The sequence below is a fragment of the Sinohyriopsis cumingii genome, chromosome 4 (genome assembly GCF_028554795.1).
Source record: "Sinohyriopsis cumingii isolate HCF-2022 chromosome 4, ASM2855479v2, whole genome shotgun sequence".
In the NCBI taxonomy this organism is placed as follows: domain Eukaryota; kingdom Metazoa; phylum Mollusca; class Bivalvia; order Unionida; family Unionidae; genus Sinohyriopsis; species Sinohyriopsis cumingii.
The window spans coordinates 112134215-112156495 of NC_142964.1; the positions used below are offsets into that span (position 1 = coordinate 112134215).

Consider the following 22281-nt stretch of genomic DNA (forward strand, 5'->3'; position numbering starts at 1 on the left):
GTCCATAATGTATATGGGCCTATCTTGACTATAGGTTGCCCTAGGTCCATAATGTATATGGGCCTATCTTTGCTATAGGTTGCCCTGGGTCCATAATGTATATGGGCCTATTTTGGCTATAGGTTGCCCTGGGTCCATAATGTATATGGGCCTATCTTGGGTATAGGTTGCCCTGGGTCATTAATGTATATGGGCCTATCTTGGCTATAGGTTGCACTGGGTCCATAATGGCAACTGTTCACAAGTAGTGACAACAATAATTTTTCCCACCATGGAACAGACTCAAATCATCACGACATGATGTTCAATAAACATAGTTGTTGACTTTCCAAGAATCTGAATATTCCTTTTTATACTCATATGGTGACTGTTTAAGCTTTTAAAGAGCCTTACTGTTCATTTCATCTTCTAAGTGTTTTTGTTTGCTGGGTGCCATTACTAGAAAATGCTATAATCAACAGCTTGAAAATGCAGGTATTTTGCATGAAAAATATTGTAACTTTAAAGCATCTGAGGTACTTCTGCAAAGTTAGACTGGTTCCCTGAACCAACTCCACTGAATCTAATACAAAACCTGGATCCAGATCTAACATGGACAAGCCAGTATCCAGATTTGACTGCATTGAAAATATTTACGTACTTTTTGCTATTACAACACAGGTCTGTAAAATAAGTCATTTTTCAGCAAAACTTAGAGCAAAAATTTGGCAAGTTACATGATAGCCCATCAATGAATTTGTAGTCACCCAGGCTAGCTGGGCATACAAATTGTTGCCCTTGGGTGCTGTGATGTCAATGTTTACAATCAATAGTTACTGCTGTACCTACCTCCTGAGGTTGCCAGGATGACCAAGTATTGCCAACAGCTCTGGATCTTGAAGCATTGCTAATATAAATGAAAAACTGAAACTTGTATTCAAGACAAGGTTGGATAAAATATAAGTGTTTCCCTACATGAATGAATTCATAAAAAGCAATTTACTGTTTGAAGGGAGTTTAATTAAAAATCTTCAAAGCTAAAATGTGATTATTCCCAATATCATAATGATTTCATGGAGAGATTTTACCAGACTTTAGCAAAAACAATTTTCAAATTTAGTCTTAGACTTGTCAATTTTTATTCCAATAGTTAAATCAACTCCATATGAGTGTGGTAAAAAGAAAGAAAATCACAGTTAAAACAAATCTGCTTCAACAATGCACCAGACTTAAAGTGAACAATGTTTCTCTGTATCTTGCAATGGGGAATCAGCTCAAGAAATTTTTTACTCTTTGCACTCTAAGGAATTTTTTAAAAGGGACTGAAAAAAGAATCATTGATGTATCATTTAAAACAAAAAGCAAGATTACAAGACTGCCATGAATGGCACATCATATAGTTGCCTCATGTTTAACAGTCCTCTTAGCAGATAGCTAAAAAATTTCTTCTTTCACTCATGGCGACCTTGACATTTCACCTTTTTACCTCATATTCAATAGGTTTCTTCCTTACCTCAAGTGTAAGCCATCTATAAACTTTGGTCTGGGTCTGCAGAACTAAAGTTATTGTGTGGAAAATGTTTTTCTTCTTTCAGTAACAGTGACCTTGACTTGTTACCAGTTGACCCTCAAATCAAGATGCTTCTTCCTTACACCAAGTGCAAGCCACAAACAAAATCTGGCACCCACAGATAATGGAGAACTAAAGTTATTTAGCAAAAACCATTTTTCTTCTTGTGGCCTTGACTTTTGACCCCTAAAAGGGTTGGGGTCTTCCTTACCCCAAGTGCAAGCCATCCACTAAGTTTAATAACTGCAAACAATAGAGAACAACAGAGACCTCAAGTTATTGTTCAGAATTTCTTCTTTCAGCCATGGCAGCCTTGACCTTTGACATTTAAACCAACAAACAGACAGAGTTTTTCCTTAACCCAAGTGAAAGCCATCCATAAAATTTGGCAACTATAATTGGTGAACTAATCATTATTGTGCTGAAATGAACCAATAACAGATGAACACATGTACAGATAACACCATAACATAAATCACACTATGCATAACAGTCACAGAAAATGACCAACTTTGGAACTGAACCTTTAGGAGCAAATTATTAAAACTTGGAATTCTGCATGATTCTAGACATTTTTCTTTGGAGATTTGAAGCCCAATTTCTGTTTGCAAAACTCTTACAACTATGGTCATTCAGAACCTATACCATCTATTTTTTTCTTAAATTACATAACACTTCACAGGTTTCTCAACTTACAGAGGGCTACAGGATCATTCTCAAGTCCTGGTGAAGCAGTTATAATATTTTCTAAGGACTCTGGGTCATTAAGCATCCTCTCCACCTGAAAATTTAAATTACACATTAATGCAATTTCTTTTTCTCAAACTACTGCTTTTATCTGTTAAATCAGGCAGGATTTATTTCTTAAGAATTTAAACAAGATCTGTGTTTTTTAAAATATGTATGACTTCACATGGATTGGTTTCTTTTAGTGTTTTATTGTACAGCAAAACAAGTAGGTTATTTAGTGATATGGCAATTGGAATAAAGTGCTTTCCCTAAGAACACACCCCAGTAGCCAACCTGGGCATATCTGTAAAGTTCTTTGCCTAAGAACACACCCCAGTAGCCTACCTGGGATTTTCTGAAAAATGATTTGCCTAAGGACACACCCCAGTAGCCAACCTGGGATCTTACTGTAGGATTCAAACCCACACCATTTCAGTCACAAGTCTGGCATGCTAACCAATGATTCATCATGGATTCTACCTCCATCTGTCACCATATATGACATGCAGGGGAATACATCAGGCCTATACTACCATGTATTGCCAAATTACCTCCCCCCAGTGGCATTACATTTTCCAAATGTGGGACATTTATTAGAGCACAATAATGACAGTTAAAGTTGCTCTTTTGATGTACTCATATAATGACCACATATACATCTGCAGACATTGTTACAAGTCTTTTGGTGAAAACCCTGTATCACAATGATATTTGATTCAGGGGGAGCAGTAACAACAAATATCAGCACAGTTAAAATGATCAATCAATCAACACATTTTCCCATTCAAGAGATGACTGAAGTAGGACAGGTAAGTCTTTGAACCTGCCGCCCAGTTACTGCATCATATTTAACACCACAGGTGTGCTTGTGAGTATAGTAATTAATACATTGCTATATACATTGTAACTGTGTGAAAAACTGAGACTGCTTCAGCATTTTGTTGTAATCATGGATCTGAAGCAGATGGGTAGATGGGTATTGAACAGCAGAGGTCTTACACAACATCTTCTGTGTTTTCTATTCTTAAAAAAGGGGAGGGGGCAACAATTAGAGTGAGGACATCATTAGGAAACATACAGTACATCCCAAAGCCTGCAAAGGGGGGGGGGGGTATGGTTAAAAAAAAAGTGTAAGTAAAAAATGTTCACAAATGTAGAACAATTTGAAATTTTGTTATATATGTAATTAGTTCACGAACATGGATCCATATCAAGTGATACTTACTTAATCGTATTAACAAGGTTTTGTAAAAAAAAAAAAAAAAATACTATGTACTAGGAAATCAGAAGAAACTGTAAAATTTGAAATACTGGCATACTGGCAAGAAAATCTGAACATGTCATCTACATACAATTACAAACATGTTAACCACATTTCTTTTATAATCTGTCACAAGTGTGGTTTGTTTAATTGCGATAATAGGGTGTTTGTGAAACAAAGTAAAAAAAAAACGTTATGTGTACAAAATTTAAAATTTGTAGTAATGGCGTAAAACTCGACTCATAATGTCTAAGTTGAAGATGGGTGGGGTGTGCATCTTGATAATAAGATTCCCAGGATAGATGGACATACATATGATCAGACAGACAAATCAAGATGCCACCACAATACCACTGCAACCACTGGAGGCATACAAATTCAAATCATTCACTCTAAAAATTGAAATGCCTCAAACCATCCATCGGCGATTCAATTAAACAATAACATCAAAGTGTATGCAAGCAATTAAAATCTATTCACAAGATGGTCAAAGGCTTTAGTCTGCATCTTGCAGGACATACACACCTCTCATCTTTGTTGCTGAAGGGGAGATAATAATGAGAAAAAATAAATTCATATCCTCTTATTTGTACCAATGAAAATCATAAACATAAATCTGAGTGTCACAGACCCACAATCAGTTGTAACTAATCAGAGAACCTGGAGAAAACTTTCAACCTTGGATGGGTTATGTACCATTGCACATGACAGAACATGTAATTTTAAGTCAAAATGAGGACTTGAGTAACTTGAAATAAATCTTGTAATATCATCCAATCTGCACAACTTCATTCAGATATTAGATTTTATTTGAGCAACATATTTTTTCCTGTTTAATTGGAAATAGGCAAATCCTTCTCTCCCTGCTGATTGTAAAGTCTAGAACACACCCAAGACTGCATTTTTTAAAAATCTATGCAAAGTATTAGAGTAATCAATGATCTGTAGTCATAAAGGTTTTAATCTACTTATGCTATTATATTGTACTGCATAGGTATTTAAAAATAATGGACCCAGAGTCTTGTGGCATGAAACTCCAGGCTTGAAAGAGCATGTCATACCATATGAATAAGGACTGTTTATATTCAGTCAGCATATCATACCATATGAATAAGGACTGTTTATATTCAGTCAGCATATCATACCATATGAATAAGGACTCTTTATATTCAGTCAGCATGTCATACCATATAAATAAGGATTGTTTATATTCAGTCAGCATGTCACACCATATGAATAAGGACTGTTTAAATTCAGTCAGCATGTCACACCATATGAATAAGGATTGTTTGTATTCAGTCAGCATGTCACACCATATGAATAAGGACTGTTTATATTCAGTCAGCATGTCACACCATATGAATAAGGACTGTTTGTATTCAGTCAGCATGTCACACCATATGAATAAGGACTGTTTATATTCAGTCAGCATGTCACACCATATGAATCAGGACTGTCTGTATTCAGTCAGCATGTCATACCATATGAATAAGGACTGTTTATATTCAGTCAGCATGTCACACCATATGAATCAGGATTGTTTATATTCAGTCAGCATGTCATACCATGTAAATAAGGACTGTTTATATTCAGTCAGCATGTCATACCATATGAATAAGGACTGTTTATATTCAGTCAGAATGTCGTACCATATAAATAAGGACTGTTTATATTCAGTCAGCATGTCATACCAAATGAATAAATACTGTTTATATTCAGTCAGCACCTTTTTACTGCACAACTAAGAGGTTTAATTTTTTTATTTATTTGGTATTGGATAGCAAAATGTTGTCTAAAAAGCAAATGTCTGTGAATTTTTAAGAGTTTTCAATTTCTCAGTCAATGAATAAAACATATATGTATCTCTTTCATCCCATGGATTCAAAATGCGCAACTGAACTGTAATACTTAACAAAATGAATCACCGTTCTAGACGTATTTCCATCAATGTCACAGCTCAATTATGAATGAGAAAGTTGTTTAGTTTTTTAATCACAAATGATGATTTTTGCATACATTTAAAGAAATTTCTATTTTTAAATAAACCACACGAATTAAAAGTCATCAAATGTATACAAATGCTGGGTCAGACAAAAATTGAACAGAAAAAATGCAATAAGATATGACCAGCACAAACATGATAAAACAAATTTATAATTAACATGATGTGAACCTGCATGCTGATGAAGCTCGAATATCACCTTTATAATATCACCTTTATAATAACACCTTTATAATATCACCTTTATAAAAACAACTTTATAATATCACCTTTATAAAAACACCTTTATAATATCACCTTTATAATAACACCTTTATAATAACACCTTTATAATATCACCTTTATAATAACACCATAATAATATCACCTTTATAATAACACCATAATAATATCACCTTTATAATAACACCTTTATATCACCTTTATAATAACACCTTTATAATATCACCTTTATAAAAACAACTTTATAATATCACCTTTATAATAACACCTTTATAATATAACCTTTATAAAAACAACTTTATAATATCAACTTTATAATAACACCTTTATAATATAACCTTTATAAAAACAACTTTATAATATAACCTTTATAAAAACAACTTTATAATATCACCTTTATAATAACACCTTTATAAAAACAACTTTATAATATCACCTTTATAATAACACCTTTATAATATCACCTTTATAATAACACCTTTATAATATCACCTTTATAATAACACCTTTATAAAAACAACTTTATAATATCAACTTTATAATAACACTGTAATAATATCACCTTTATAATAACACCTTTATAATACAGTAGAACCTGTCTTGAAAGACCACCTCTTTTGCCCAAAAAGTATGGTCTCTCAAGACAGGTGGTCTCTCATAACAGGTCAAAATCCTTTATAATCAATAAATTTGTGCACTGAGAATGTGGTCTCACAAGACAGGTGGTCTCACATAGCAGTGGTCTTTCAAGACAGGTTTTACTGTATCACCATTATAATATCAATATATTCAATTTTGTTAACTAAATAGTAATTTGGGAGAACTAGGAGGCTCTGTATATTCAATCTGTTTTACTGTAGAAGCCAATAATGATGTGACTGGCAATCATCTAGACTTTCAACCACACATATCATCCATTACCCCACCAACACCACCATCCAGATTTGTACTGCAATTATATATGCATACAACCAATTATTCTGACCAAATCCAAACATCCTTGAAAGTGAAAATTGTCACAATTTACATTGTTTATGTAAAAATGGATTTGAAGCCCATATTTTCAAAGTGATATCGAAAATGAGTTTATGTCAAGGAATAGATTACTTACAGTTGACCTGTATACGGGGTTAAGGAGGGCCGACTGGAGGCTTGTTATAAGAGATCTGAGGACAATCTCCGACATGGGAGCTATATGTCAAGACAAGAAAACATTTATTATAAAATTGATATTTGTGAAGTTCTGAATGTCTATTACCGTATTTTCCGGCCAACAAGTCGATGCGGAGTATAAGTCGAATTGACCAATTTTGTAAATTTTCTATCCTTCGTCCATATATAAGTCGATTCGGAGTATAAGACGAGGCCAGGTCAATAACTTGGCTTTGTATTTTATACTAGTAACTTCCGGTTGCATGAATATTGATGGTATCGTTGTATGATATTCCATATTACCGGCAATCGTGAAATTGCATTACCAATGCTAACATGCTTGTGATTTTACTTCTGAACTGCTATATTTTGTTATCAATTGACACAGCTGAATAAACAGTCCATGCTTGTTTTATTATAATTGAAAACACATCCATGTTGTAGTTCATTTTATTACCTGTAGTTACGAACGTAACTTATACAAACTTGCCATTTTCTATCATAAGTTTGAAAGTCACGGACTCTGTTAAATCGATTCGTGTATATATATATATATATATATATATATATATATATATATATATATATATATATATATATATATATATATATATATATATATATACACATATACTATTTTTTAAGTATTTGTTCTGTTTGGACTTGGATATAATTAACATTTTATTACTAATCTATTCAATGATATACCCCACTATTATCTTTATCGGCGAGTTCAAATACAAAGTAATGGGTATGATCTCTTGTCCTTATAACAAATTTTGTATGGACAATGACTTCAATAAAATGTTGACAGATTTTCATTTCCCTAAAAAAGCCTCATTTCCCTAATGGCAGCCTTGCTCATTTGACCTATTCTGTCGATTCTTGCCCTCAATTTGGTTTCAATTATAGCCAAAGCGCTAAGCATGTTTAATTACCGTGTAAATAACACTGCATAGCCATGTGGTTGTTGTGACAATGTACATCGTAATTAAAACAAGAATGAATTGTTGATTTAGTGGTGTTTATTGATAATGGAATATAGTAGGCTCATAATACATGAGGATTATCACAATCGTCAGGTAACTCAAAATACCGTCTTTTTTCTCTTTGCAAAAGCTACAAATAAAAACCGCCCAGAATAAAAGAACGATCTTGTACACAGACAATTTTTTTCATCTCTCACTCTCTCTCTCTCTCGTGCGCACACACACAAGCACGCGCGCGCTCACAATATATCTGATTTTAGTTTAGTTTAAACCATATTTGTTTTAATTATGATATCCACTGCAACAAGAGCCATGTGGCTGTGCATGCTATGATTATTCCTTCCAGTTGAAACCAGTCTTGAGTGCAAGATTCAACAGATGAGATAAACTCAGTGAGGCTAACAATAGGGAAATAAGGCAATTCATAGGGAAATCAGAAATGTGAAGAAAATGAGGAGACAGAAAACAAAAGTTGCAAACAAAAAATAAATAAAAATACTTTTTATTATACTTTAACATATCTGTGAAATCCCACCTTTCTCTTCAGCGAACTTTACAACTTCCAGCTTAAAAGCCGCTGTGTAAGACTTGCGTGATTTGACAGGAGGCATTGTGAGATAAGTTGTATGATTTGTACGGGGATATTTATATGAATGATTATGACTGAAAAGATTGATCAAAATATACCGAACTCATTAAAATGTGCCCATACTATAGCAATGAAAACAATGCCCATGGCTAAATACATTATTTACATCTAGAGAAGGGAGTGGGCATCATTTCCTGTTGTACTTAATCCCACTGATATTAAAAACAGGTAGCGTAACTGATGCGGATTAATGATAAAGAACAATGGGGTACCGGCAATATGGTAACTAGAATCGGTAGCTAAGGCCAATATCAAGGTCTAAACAATTGCGGCAACTTGCTTTGATTGTTGTTGGAAACCAAAGACCAATTTATCAACAACCGGTATAATCAAAGAGAGACATCGAATCGTCAGCTGGTTAAGAATGAATATAGGTGAAGTGTTGACATTACAATTTGCTTTAAACTGAATTGCGAAACTAAAAATCATGGATCACTGATGATCTATGAGTACTGGTAGTCCATCTATATATCTGATTTTAGTGTAGTTTAAACCTAATTTATTTGAGAAACTTTGTCAAATACAATTAGAAACATATGATTTGAGGGATTCAGTAGAATGCATGATCTACATTATTTTATAAATAATCATAGAACGCTCGAGTTAATATGGATTACATCCCTTTTGTAGGATCAATTGGATCAATCAAAAAGCTATGCCGGTAATTGCTCACGTGTGTCCAACATTATACTGGAAAATCAAATATTAATGGACCAGTTATTTCATATCTTTTTTTTAGGAACAAACAATATGCTTTGAATTAGTACAGTACACTATAGAATATAGACCGTAAGTGTGCTATGCGGCCTGGTGGAGTTTTTACCGGTACGGTAAATTGTTTTCTTTTATTGTATGTTTGAGAAACAAGAAAAAACACGCAGAATGCAAAATAAATAATGGCAAAACTTACAAATATAAATGCAGTCATATTAGTTTATGACAATTTATTGACATAGTAATTTAACATGAATTTGTACTTTTCTATGTGACCTGTTTTCGATTATGCCGATTATAGAGCAATGTCAATAGCATACCGGATACTGTAATCCATATATAAGTCAATGCAATTTCAATGACACAATCCATATGTAAGTCGATTCAGAGTATAAGACGAAGACCGAACTTTCAAGTCAAAAAGTATCGACTTATACGCCGTAAAATACGGTACTAAATATAACCACTTACAAGTTATGTCCAACTGCAAAAAGATGCAAATAATCTGATCTGTATATGATGTCAAATAATTTTATGGCATATCAGGGTCTACACTGTTTGTTCCACTGATTAGCCCTAACAAACTGCACAGACCCAGATCGGCCAGCACATTATGACATGATAGATCTGGATCTATGCAGCCTACAGTTGAATCTGACTTATTCAGACATGAATGGTACTTTAAAAGTAGACCATGGTGATAAAGAATCAGACATAATAACCCAATTTAGTTACTACTAGAGATGATGAGGTCACAATAAAATGATAACTTAGTGCATTACAGAAATGTTCTCTCCCTAGCAACATAAATAAAATCCAGCTAATTAAATCTGTGACTTTTCAATACATAAAATGTCTTGTTAAATGAACATGACCAAGTACTTCTACATATCCTACTTTATGAGCTCTTTCTGTACTTCATTTTGTGAGGGAAAAAAGTAATATGGATATTTTTCAGATTTTTTTTTGTCAAAGTAATTAGAAATATGGAATAACAGTTATTTAAATTTATTCCATAAAAATAATTTTTCTAAAGCCTACTGCACATGTCAAATAAAGGACAAAATAATATCACTTTATTACTAATATTATGTCTCTATGGTCTTAAAATAAGCAATGGAAAAAATGAGAACTAATAATTTTTGTGGAATTCAACAAATAATTTATTTCTCTTGAATACAAAAGTAAAATGTAAAAATAAAAAGGAACTTATGATATTACAAATTAAATCCCAAATAATCCTAGAATTACAGACACAAGTCCTAATTATTAATGTTCTGAATAAACTTTAGTGGAAATTTAGAATTAAATCAAATGCTGGAAGTGTTGATATGATTGTAGGGCTTGTGTAGTGGTGATATGCCACCAGTCTTGGATCACATCAATACAATCCAAGAATATATCCTTATTTGAAATTTCACTATAAATTCAAGTCTCTATTGCCAACAATGTTTTTTTTTTGAAGAGCACTTTGTATTTCCAGGGAATAATTTGAATAAATAAATACCATCCCAAATGAATCATTACTGGACACAACAATAACACAATTGATTCTGCTAAGATCTTAAAGCATGAATGAATAATCTCTAGAAAAACTAGATTACATACTTGACCTCAGGTCACAATTAGCATTTTCTAAAAAAAATCCTATTACCTAATGGAAAATAACCTTCCAGAAGGTTCCTAATGTTTACAAGATAAAATAGTTATAATAAGAGCATGATAATAATCCTAATAGTTAACCCATAGGCATAGAGAGTATTTTAGTTATGTATTAGTTATATACAGAATAAAACAAACAAATAATTAGGTTGGGTAGAAAATAAACTTGATTTTGGACAAGGTTGTTGTTGTTGTTGTTCTAGGGTTTAATGCCATTTTTCAGCACAAGATAGGCTATACATGGCGGCCAGTATAACTGGTGGAGGAAGAACCCTGGAAAACCCAGGGAAGAACCACCGACCCACGAGAAGCTACTGGCAGGCTTTCCCACGTATCCATGCTAGCCGAGCCTTGGACTCGAACCCACACAGACAGAGGTGAGATGGCAGTGATCCGGAATGGTGAGCACTTTAGACCAATTGGCCACTCGGGGACCCCATTTTGGACAAGGTCAAGTCCAACATACAATGTTACATTAGCATATAATGAATTTAAAAAAATTAAATAAACTAACAAACAATGCAAATGAAACATTCATAACGTGACTAAAGTATGTGCATAACTTTATAATATCAATATATTTATAATAACAATAAAATTTGTACCAGGTTTTTCTTCCAGTGGAATCTGTTGTGCTAATGCATAAACTGTACTGCCAGATTTCAAACCATATGTTTCTAAGGTTTCTCCATCCTTCATAGACTGCCCACAGTAGATCAGATCTGAAACATAGGAAGTATATATTCATTTATAAGTATCAGAACAACAAACAACACAGACCCTGATCTGCCACTACATTATATGACAGTAGATCAGGGTCTATATTGTTTGCAGTTTCACTTAACTTAAACAAGAGTATATACAGTAGTAAGAAATTAATAAATCTTGTCTAATTTCAATCAATCAAAACCTCTTCCCCAAACATACAGCTCACCTGTCCATGAAGACCTTTATAAATTTATCCACTAAGCAGCTGTTCTACATGGGTTTGATTGACCATGTATTTACTGGCCCAGTTAATGGAAATACAGCATGTTATCTACTTGCATACATATTTGCATATCCATAAAAATGTATGCAAAGAATATCATATAATAATGGATATTTTGAATATTATGCAAAGCCAGCATTATATACAGTCTCTAACATGGAGGACGTTTAAACTTGCAAAAAAACAAATTGTGTCTGAGGCTGACAAGATTCATTGCTAAAATAAAAGTCCATCAAAGGGACAGATGCTCTACTAAGTGAAAAGAATTTAAAGGAATTCAAGCTAAGACCATTTCTTCCTTTTAACTGCCGAGTGTTGAATTCCTTTTAACTTTTAAGTGTTGAAACCCTGTGTGATATCCACCAGTGATAAAAGAATTAGTTGCTGTGGTGGACATTCTGGTGTCGGATTGGCAAGATTTTAGGCCAAAGCAGACATCATTATAAGTCTTTTGGCGAAAACCCTGTATCACAATGATATCTGATTCAGGGGGAGCAGTGAAAACAAGGTTTCCGAGAGTGACATTGTGGCAATCTACTGGATAAATGACTGGTGCCAATTTCTGTTAGGACCATCTAGGCATCATAAGAATTGTTTTAGTAAAACCCTCATATTGATATGACCATCCATTTTAGGAAAAGACCTTATGTCGAGATGACCGTCCATTCTGGAATGACCATCCATCCTGAAGGACTGAAAATAGCAATAACAAGATTTTTAAAAGGAATGATGTAGTGGCCATATTGGACATCAGATTAGCACCATCTTCATTTAGGACAAAGCAGACATCTCAAGAAGTCTTTAGCGAAACCCTCATGTTGATAAGACCATCTATTCAGGAGTGGTAATACCAAGATTTTCAAGATAGCTGCTGTGTTGTGGCAACACTGGGTGTCACATCAGTACCATTTTAAGACCAAATGGATATTATAAGAAGTTTTATGGTGAAAACACCACATTAGTTGCATCACGTTTTGTTCAAGAGGAGTTGCAATAACAAGATTTTGAAGATGGCAGTGGTGGCCATGACGGATGTCATATTTGCACCATGTTTATTTCAGACCAACTAGACATCATCACAAGTTCTTAATTTAAATGACCATCCATGTAAGAGAAGTAGTTATAACAAGATTTTCAAAATGGCAGTAGTGGCGACTATACTGGACATAAGAGCAGCACCATTTTCATTTAAGACCAACTTGACATTAAAAAAGTCATTAAATGAAAACCCAATATTGATATGACCCTCCATTCAGAAGGAATAGCAATAACAAGATTTATTTTCAAGATGGCTGCCATGGTGGCCATTTTGGACCTCAGATTGGCAAAATTTGCATTTAGAACCATCAGCAATCTCCTAGTGAGCACCCCATGTTCAAATGACCATCCATTCTGGAATAGTAGTGATAAAAAGATTTCCAAGATGGCCTCTGTGGTGGCCATACTGGATGTCCTAGCAGCACTATTTCCATTTAGTACCAACTAGATCATGGGATGAATGTATGTGCAAAGTTTTAGGTAGTTTAGGAGGAGTAGCAATAAAAAAACCTGCGCTAATAGATGGATAGACAAGAGACCATCCCATCTTCTAAAAAAAGAAGTGCTTAAGATTTACTCATTTCATGGCTTCAGCTTTTTAACTGCAGTACAAGTGCATAGGATCACTTCAGCTTGTATTATCTTAACTATTCCACTGAATCATAAACCACTGTTACAATCAATAACGATCACTGATATCTAATTTATGCTCCATACAAATAAATACCAATTATACTTCCTTATGAGTCCAACTGCAAACTGCACAGACCCAGATCTGCTGTTGCATAATGCATTGGCAGATCTAGGTCTGAATAGTTTGTAAGTAGTAACCAGTAGAACAAATACAGACCCTGATCTGCATGCACATTATGCTACAACAGATCAGGATCTATGTTGTTTTCAGTTGGACTTGACTTATAAGTGAGTACATATGGTATCTCTCGTTATTAAATCCCCATGTAGTTATCCTGAAAAATGAAATGGAAAAAGGAAATCTGTCACATTAACAGACCCTTTACATGAATCCACAATGTCAGCATTTCTAATTAAAGTCTCAGATGCTCTAAAGGGAAAATGTTTTCCTGGAAATATGTATGTGACTGTTATTCCATTTGCATACTTCAGCCAATGGATTCAGAAAATGTGGTTTTCCCCAGTGTTAAGTTTGATGTTTGAGATAGATTCTGGTAAATCTAGACATCTGCCAAATCCTCTATGCTAAATTCAGCCAGTACTACCCATGATGACCACTCCGGTGGCCTAAGTGGTTAAAGCATCTGCCTCGGATTTCGGAGGTTGCAGGTTCAAACCCTAGCCAAGTCATACCAAAGACTTAAAAAAATGGTACCAGCAGCTGCCTTGCATGGTGCCCTGCATTAAGAGGTTGGAGTTAGGGCTGGTCAGCCTGCTGTAAGTATAAAGTGATTCGGTGGGACAGGATGCCAAATCTCGACATGATGTCCCAGTGCTAGACATCACTATAAACTGCCACGCTACAGACATCATAGCAGTATGACTCAAACTGTTAAGGCTCAGTTAAAAATCAAAAACACACACTAGAATAATCTTGAATACTGCCATGACAATGAAATCAACATTTTAGGTTTTACTCATTTCCACTCACTAAATTTCATGTATTTGCAGCATGCTTAAACATAATGTTGCATCTATAACGAGAACAAATTAAATAAAGTATGAATGAAGTTATGGTGAGATACAATGGACGTGGCTAATTGCCAGTTAGATATCAACATTCGGAAACTTAACTCTCAGCAGGTATAAAGTTCAGTGACTGATGTTGTCACGGAATGCAGGATGGTATAGGGTTCAGTTGATGATGCTGTCAGGGAATGCAGGAAGGTATAGGGTTCAGTGGATGAAGCTGTCACGGAATGCAGAAAGGTATAGGGTTCAGTGGATGATGCTGTCAGGGAATGCAGGAAGGTAAAGGGTTCAGTGACTGATGTTTTCATGGAATGCAGGAAGATATAGGTTCAGTGGATGATGCTGTCAGGGAATGCAGGAAGGTAAAGGGTTCAGTGGATGAAGCTGTCACGGAATGCAGAAAGGTATAGGGTTCAGTGGATGATGCGGTCAGGGAATGCAGGAAGGTATAGGGTTCAGTAGATGAAGCTGTCACGGAATGCAGAAAGGTCTAGGGTTCAGTGGATGATGCTGTCAGGGAATGCAGACAGATATAGGGTTCAGTGGATGATATTGTCTTGGAAAACAGGCAGGTACAGGGTTCAGTGGATGATGCTATCTGGGAAGAGAGGAAGGTATAGGTTCAGTGGATGATGCTATCACGGAATGCAGGCAGGTATAGAGTTTAGTGGATGATGCTGACAGGGAATACAGGCAGGTACAGTATCTGATGCTGACAGGGAATACAGGCAGGTATAGTGGATGATGCTGACAGGGAATGCAGAGCATTTATATCAAACTGTAGAAGGCGGGACTTGACTAAAGGCAAGATTATAGTAAATGTAGGATTGTCTCTTTAATTGTGGATCATGTCCTTGGGTACAACAACATGGTCATTGGTGACTTTACAAGTAAGGCATAGTCTATTGCCAATTATTGTTGGTTAAGTCTACAATTTGTGACTAAGCATACTTAAAAAACACACAATGCTTGAACAGTCTTGTTTTGCCCATCTGGCAGCACATCTTCTAACAGATTCAATTTGACAGACAAATATTCCTGTACAAATGGACCAGCCTAGTCATATATTTGAACTGTGGTAGCATGACAAATAGGATTCCAAGGACACGGATCATTGTCCTCCATTCTTAAAATTTGGGAGAAACACAATGTATTTGAGGGGCAATGGTAAGTAATGCACTAATAGTGCTATAAAAATGAGATAATCTTTCTTGCTTTAACAGATTTGCCACTATAATCTTGTGGTCTACATTGTACAATCATATTTTCCTTGAATGTTTATATTATTGCTATGAAAGTCTTATCATGTGCCAAAATATCTCATGCAAATATTAACTTGTTAACTTAAAATGAGCAGCGCCATAGAATTGTCTGTTTTGGACCTTGATCTCATTTAACTTTAGAGTAGACCAATTATCTACTAGCGTATATTATAATTCGTAATAAATTCCTGTTTTCTTAATTACTTTTCTTTCCAAAACTGCAAATCATTAATTAAATGATAACTTGTGCATTTGCATAAATTTAATTGCATTATTTTTCACAAAAAAATTAGTCTTCAGGGGTTAATTTAGCCTCAAAAATATGTTCACAAATGGCCATTAAGAACATGTACAATGAAATTTTGGCCCACTAGTACACAAGCCTTAAATATTTTTTCACTGCCAGATACAATGCTTTAAAGAAGAAATTCACTGCCGTCTTACAGTTTCATCACCCTTCATGACTTTAGCCATTGCTAGCACCAATTGAGACCTGCATAGACAATGAAAAGCAGCAGGCATATTGTTTTATTTGTTTCTGATAAAAAGTGTACCCAGGTAAAGCAAGGGTCAAGATTTGGGGGATACTAGACACAAATTGAGCATATACTCAATGTGTAACACCGCTGTGGTTGTGCCAAGTTTTGTAGGCAACTGCTTCTAAGTTTTCATTATGAAATTTGATATTTCATGTTAGGAATTGAAAAGTTTTCTGTGCTTTTTGGTTATATATCATGTGTATGTTCCAAGCAAGTTATTTAAGATGTAGACGACCAGGTATCTGGAATGACAAGGTTCATTACATACAAAACGTAATGAGGAGTTGGGTGTTCTCAAGAGTTTCCCTTACTGACTGACAAAAACGTGTTCCTGGAATGATGATATAAATTACAGTACATACAGTGTCAGATCAAAAGCTACTAGACATGACCATATGAAAAGTCAACATCAATTAGTTAAATCTGATCTCAAATGGTCACTGCATGTATAAGAATTATTCTGTATGCTTGATTTTATCTCTGTGTACTATGAACATCTTCAATAAAATGTGTTTGTGTGTGTATGTTTGTGTGTGTGTGTGTGTGTGTGATTTAGATTTTTAATGTAGCTTTAACAATTTTTCAGTCATATTACTATGATGTCTACAGTGTAGCAGTTTACAGTGATGTCTAGCACTGGGGCATCATGCCATACACATATGGCATAATGTCCCACCCAGTCACATTATCCTGACACCAGGCTGACCAGTCCTAACACTAACCTCTTAATGCTGAATGCCTAGCAAAACAGCTGTTAATACCTTCTGTATAAGTCTTCAGCATGACCTGGCTGAGGTTGGAACCCATGACCTCCCACATCTGAGGTGGATGTTCTAACCAGTAGGCCATCAATGTGGTAAATATTAAAGTCTGAAACTGTACATCTGTAGCGAGTGTTATTTTCAGACTCCTTAGTGATCATGCAAACAAAACACATTTCATAAGCCAAGAAAGATTTTCAGTGTTAGAAAAATATTTAAAATAATAGGTGAATATTGCAGTCACCAAATTAACAAATATCTGAAAAAATTTCACAAAGATTGGCCCAGAGAAAACAGGAAATAACTGGCAATGCCAAAAAATCATGAGCATTGTCACATCCTGTTTATTGCAATCTTTGATAATTCTAGACAATCTTTCTGGGACCTGAATATGGTTCCACTCTACAGTTATGTGCTTATGAGAGAAGGACTGGTATAAAGTGAAGTTATTTGCAATAGCAACTTGCACAGTGGAGAGAATGTTGGCATATCTGGAAGCTACTTTCATGTACAACAACTGAAATTTCTAGTTATGGAAACTATGCAGTATCTAAAGCAGACAGCTAGTCAAAAGTATGTCAACTTTTCACAGTTATTAAAATATAAAAAGTGAAATTTGCCAAAGTAGGCAATAACAGTTTCGAAAAGTGCAATAAATTAATAATAAAATACATAGAAAGTAAATAGTTACCAGCTAATTCTTTTCTAATTTCCCTTTGAGGTCCAGGAAGTGAAAATGGCCCTTGGTAGAAGTAGCAATTTTTGGATAGGTGCACATCTAATGTTGTATAATCCAAATTAAACAATCATATACCAAAATATTGGGAATTAAAAGTTATTTTAACAGTACCTAAAAAGTACAAGGTCTGTTTTTTTAAATAACCAGGATAACCTGTAAGGAAAACCTGGGATTTAATTCTTTTTCTATAAAAATCAAACAAAATGCAAAGTGTCAAAATGTACAGTGGAACCTATAGGTTTTAATGAGTCTATCTGCATTTATGTTTGTAGAAGCACTGTCAAAAGAAGATTAAAGGAAACAAACTATGATTTCTCAGCAGCAAAGTACATCATATCTATCCATAAATATGATGACAGTCATACTTGACTATTAGGCAATGGGTGGTGTGTGGTCAAGAATATAGGAAGGAAGGTAGTGATAGGGCAGACAGATTAGTAATGACAGGAAAGGCAAAAATAGGTAAAAGAGTGTCAGTGTACATTTGCATCCCTTCATACTCAGACCAATCCAGCTACTGAAGCAGCATAAGATAAATGAACCAATACAGCCCTGAGAATCACTAGGTCTTACTTGTTGCTGACTAATTCATTAGAATGTAATTTTTGAAAAGCTCCTGCTTGTGAGAAACCAAGACAGGAGCTTCTGCAATTATTGATTCCAAGTCCCTTTTGTACATGGAAAGAAGCTGAACTTGGAACAATTTGTTGATGCTGACTTTAATTTAAACTTCTTCCTGAGGTTTTCCCTGGTTTTGGCTATATGCTAGGGTCAAGTATTTGTCCGCTGGTATATCCACTAGGTTGTTCACTATCTTGAAAAATATGGTCAGCTGGGCCTTGGTTTGCTTGAATTCAAGTAATTGCCACTGGAGATGCTGCTAGTGTAATGGCATCTGTTTGTAGTGAATCTAGCAGCTCTCTTCTGAACCATCTCTATGATATTTATTTGGTCTTGTGTTTCACGGTGTAAATAGATGCATAAATCTACAGCTGAAAACCGGTGGTAAATAATCATTTTTAGTAAAGAAACAAAAGTCATTTTAGAAAAAGATTGAAAGTTTATGTTAAGAGAAAACACAAAAAAGAAAGGCAACCAGAGTATTTATGTCTGTACAGCACATGCGTGCCATACAAGAAAATACTGGCAATGTATTGGGGTGCATCACCTAAGATGGTTTTGGAAACCTGACCTCAGATGAGGGCAATATTGACTCTGAGAAGCTTATCAGCATCTCTGATGAAACATTGTTTTGTCAGTTATTGCTAAAGAATTCTGCAATGGGGGGAATTATTCTTCCAAAATGGTAACTGTTCTGCCCATGTTGCTAGGTGGACAAAACAGTGGAAAATTTACATAACACTGAATCTTTCATCACCACAGACACCAGACCTCAATATTTTTGAGAATATATAGTAGACAATGAAATACAAAATTGAAAAGAAAAGAAAAAAAAAAAAAAAATATATATATATATATTTATATATATATATATATATATATATATATATATATATATATATATATACACATACAAGTATACAGATATATCTACACAATTAACTGCACCCTGCATTGTTAAGAATTTATATATATAAATATATATATATGAATTTAAATACAGAGGGTATCTCATTTGTTGTGTTACATCACAGGAGTCTGAAGTTTTATCAATAAAGTACGATAAAATCTGACAACACGAAATCACTTTATCAGTATTATATATGAACACAAGGGGTGCAAACGTGATCCCAATCATCCGCTCGGTTTGACTTTTCTCAGGCGTCTTTTATTGCTTCAAAATTGCAAGAGTGAAAAACTACACATATCCATTCAAAAGACAGTAACGTACCAACACATAACTCTCGGACAACCATCGCACATATCCAATCCAGCGAATTAACCTTTATTTTCACCATTACGGTCACAAACCCTTTCTACACGACTCCATCATACTTTATTGTAGTCCTACAGGTAATACCTTGATGCTGATATTTATGTTTATGGTGTCAGGGTCATACTGCCTAACTAACAGCGCTGTGTAGTCTGTTTTGATGTCGACTATCATCATAACGAAAGTCAAATTTTCAGGAATATTTCACACAACTGACAACTAAAATAACAACGCTTTTTTACAAAGTAAAGTCATAATGTTTTAGTCAGACTTTACTTACTGACTGATGTCTTTTCTCTAATAAATTCAAATTCTCACAAAAGAAATGGACCTGTTTTAAAGTTTTGTTGGCCTACATATCAATTGATTGGAAAGTGATGAAAGCCAGGAATGCCGAAATTGGGTTAAGTTAAAATGTTATTCTCTAATGAAAAGAATACAAATATATTATGACTATAGGAACTGTAAAGTAATGTTTCGTTTCATTCAAGAAACATATCCGCCACATGAACTTACTAAAACATACTTTGGCATACCTCAATTACTGTCACAGTGCAACAAATTCAAATGTATGTTAATGGAACATGAAAATGCGTCCATATGCTAGCATCATATTTTCATTCCGCCGGGATAAAGACTGCATAGTAAGTATATTACTTACACATAAATTAGTGGAAGAGTGTCGATATATGCTGCCAAATATGTGAGATATTCCTGAAACTTTGACTACTCATTCCGATGTCAACGACATCGGAACACATTATACAATGCCGTTAATTGGATAGTAAGACATAGCACTTAAACAAAACCAACATGTGCTACGTCTTACATTGTAGGACTAACTTTATTGATAAAATGTCAGAGTCCTATGGTTACATTAACATTTGGGTCTCTCTCAAACCTAGTCCTACATGTAAGACCTCGACGCTGATATTTATGTTTTGGAGGTCAGAGACATAGCACTAGAACAAAAATAACACGTGATGATACGTCTTACATTGTGGGACTACTCTAGATCCATCTTAAACCATATGATTTTATTACTCTATATCCAAGCAATTACAAGCTGTAGATATAGCCAAAGGTTTCAGTATTTGAATTTAAGTATCATTTTCTTTAATATTTTTTTCTGGAGAGTGTATATAAAAGCAATGGTGTTAGTAGTTCTCCTATAACGCAAAACTTCAGTGGCTAACCGTTTGACCTGGTATTACGAATATACCATCATGTAAGATGTACTAACCGATATCGCTAATAGGCAAATTCAATTTCAAAGCTAATTCCGACTTTAAATCAGAAACTCTTCCTGACAGTTTAACAGAGTCAACCACAAAGCGATTAGATTTTCCACTGACAGTTCTGTCACAGACGTTCAAGGAAGCCATCCCTGTTGTTCTTGTTGTCGACTTTGCATCCCTCCGGTAAGTTAACGGAACACCACTGCTACGAGACTTGTCCGACTTGGTTGTCGCAACCCGGTTATTAGCTTTATTCATCTGTGTTGTCCTAATCGCTGGTCTGAGCGTTATATCAGAACTCACAACCGTGCCCATCTTAATTTGGATATAACATAGTATAGTAGCCAAAACTTGCCACCCAGTCTGCAGTTTAAATGCTCGGTAAAATCCACTGTCATTTAGTTGATGAAACCTCCAAACATTGAGACAGATTTTGCTCTTGTAAGGGTACCGAGAAAAGGAAGTAAATTGTGTGTGCCTGACAATCAACAATTAAAACAGTCAAAATACCTATTGAATCGAGTCTATATTTGGAAGTGCGCCAGCATGAGACCAACACTGGCATGAATATATATATATATAGGTTATAATTTGTAAGCATGCATGCAAGTTTTAATAGAATATGCAGCCTTCTTGTTTATTGTTACATTTAATTACAATTTTACGTATTATCATGACCGGGAGCAATATCAATCACGATTTTTCATGGTTACCACGCGAATTTGACAAACAAATGCTTGCTTTTATTCGCAGTTGAGGAATAAAATCCGATTTTCACGGAAATCATTAAATTGTTGATGTGGCCCTATAGACATCATCAGAAGTTTTTTAGTATATTTGTTTTAGTATGCTGGTGCCTGATGGAACATACGTGTTTAATGGTCCTAACATATGTTTACAGAAATGCTAGACCAACAAGTAGATCTCCACTTTTCTTTTCTTCTGACTTTACTGGTAGCGGTAATGTTAGGAAAAAAGGCGGAGTTCTACTTGACAGTCTACAAAAATGCGTAATCATTATACTGTAGCAGAACTTCCTCGGCTACATTACCCCGAGATCTCGGGTTCTCAAGGGTAGGTCTTTTTATTTGGAGTGTTACCCCGCTGTATCTGTCTGAGGACTGGCGATCCCGAGTGCGACAAATTTCTACCCGTGCTGGATACCGTCTTATTCCTGGCTTCTTATTGCCGACTGATTTGTTGAGTAGTGCTCCTGGGTCGTCCT

General features: G+C 34.9%; 1 protein-coding gene across 1 annotated transcript in view; it reads right to left on the minus strand.

The window, feature by feature from the left end:
- LOC149801905 (ubiquitin-like protein 7) overlaps nt 1–21510 on the minus strand; it is a 45997-nt gene extending 24487 nt beyond the window's left edge. The window contains exons 1-5 of the mRNA XM_089956289.1: nt 21062–21510; nt 11535–11651; nt 6875–6954; nt 2246–2330; nt 829–886 (exon numbers count right to left, since the gene is read on the minus strand). Coding sequence (XP_089812415.1) covers nt 829–886; nt 2246–2330; nt 6875–6954; nt 11535–11651; nt 21062–21371 — 650 coding nt within the window. The 5' untranslated portion in view covers nt 21372–21510. The remainder of the gene's footprint in view (nt 1–828; nt 887–2245; nt 2331–6874; nt 6955–11534; nt 11652–21061) is intronic.
- Between the last annotated feature and the right edge of the window lie 771 nt (nt 21511–22281).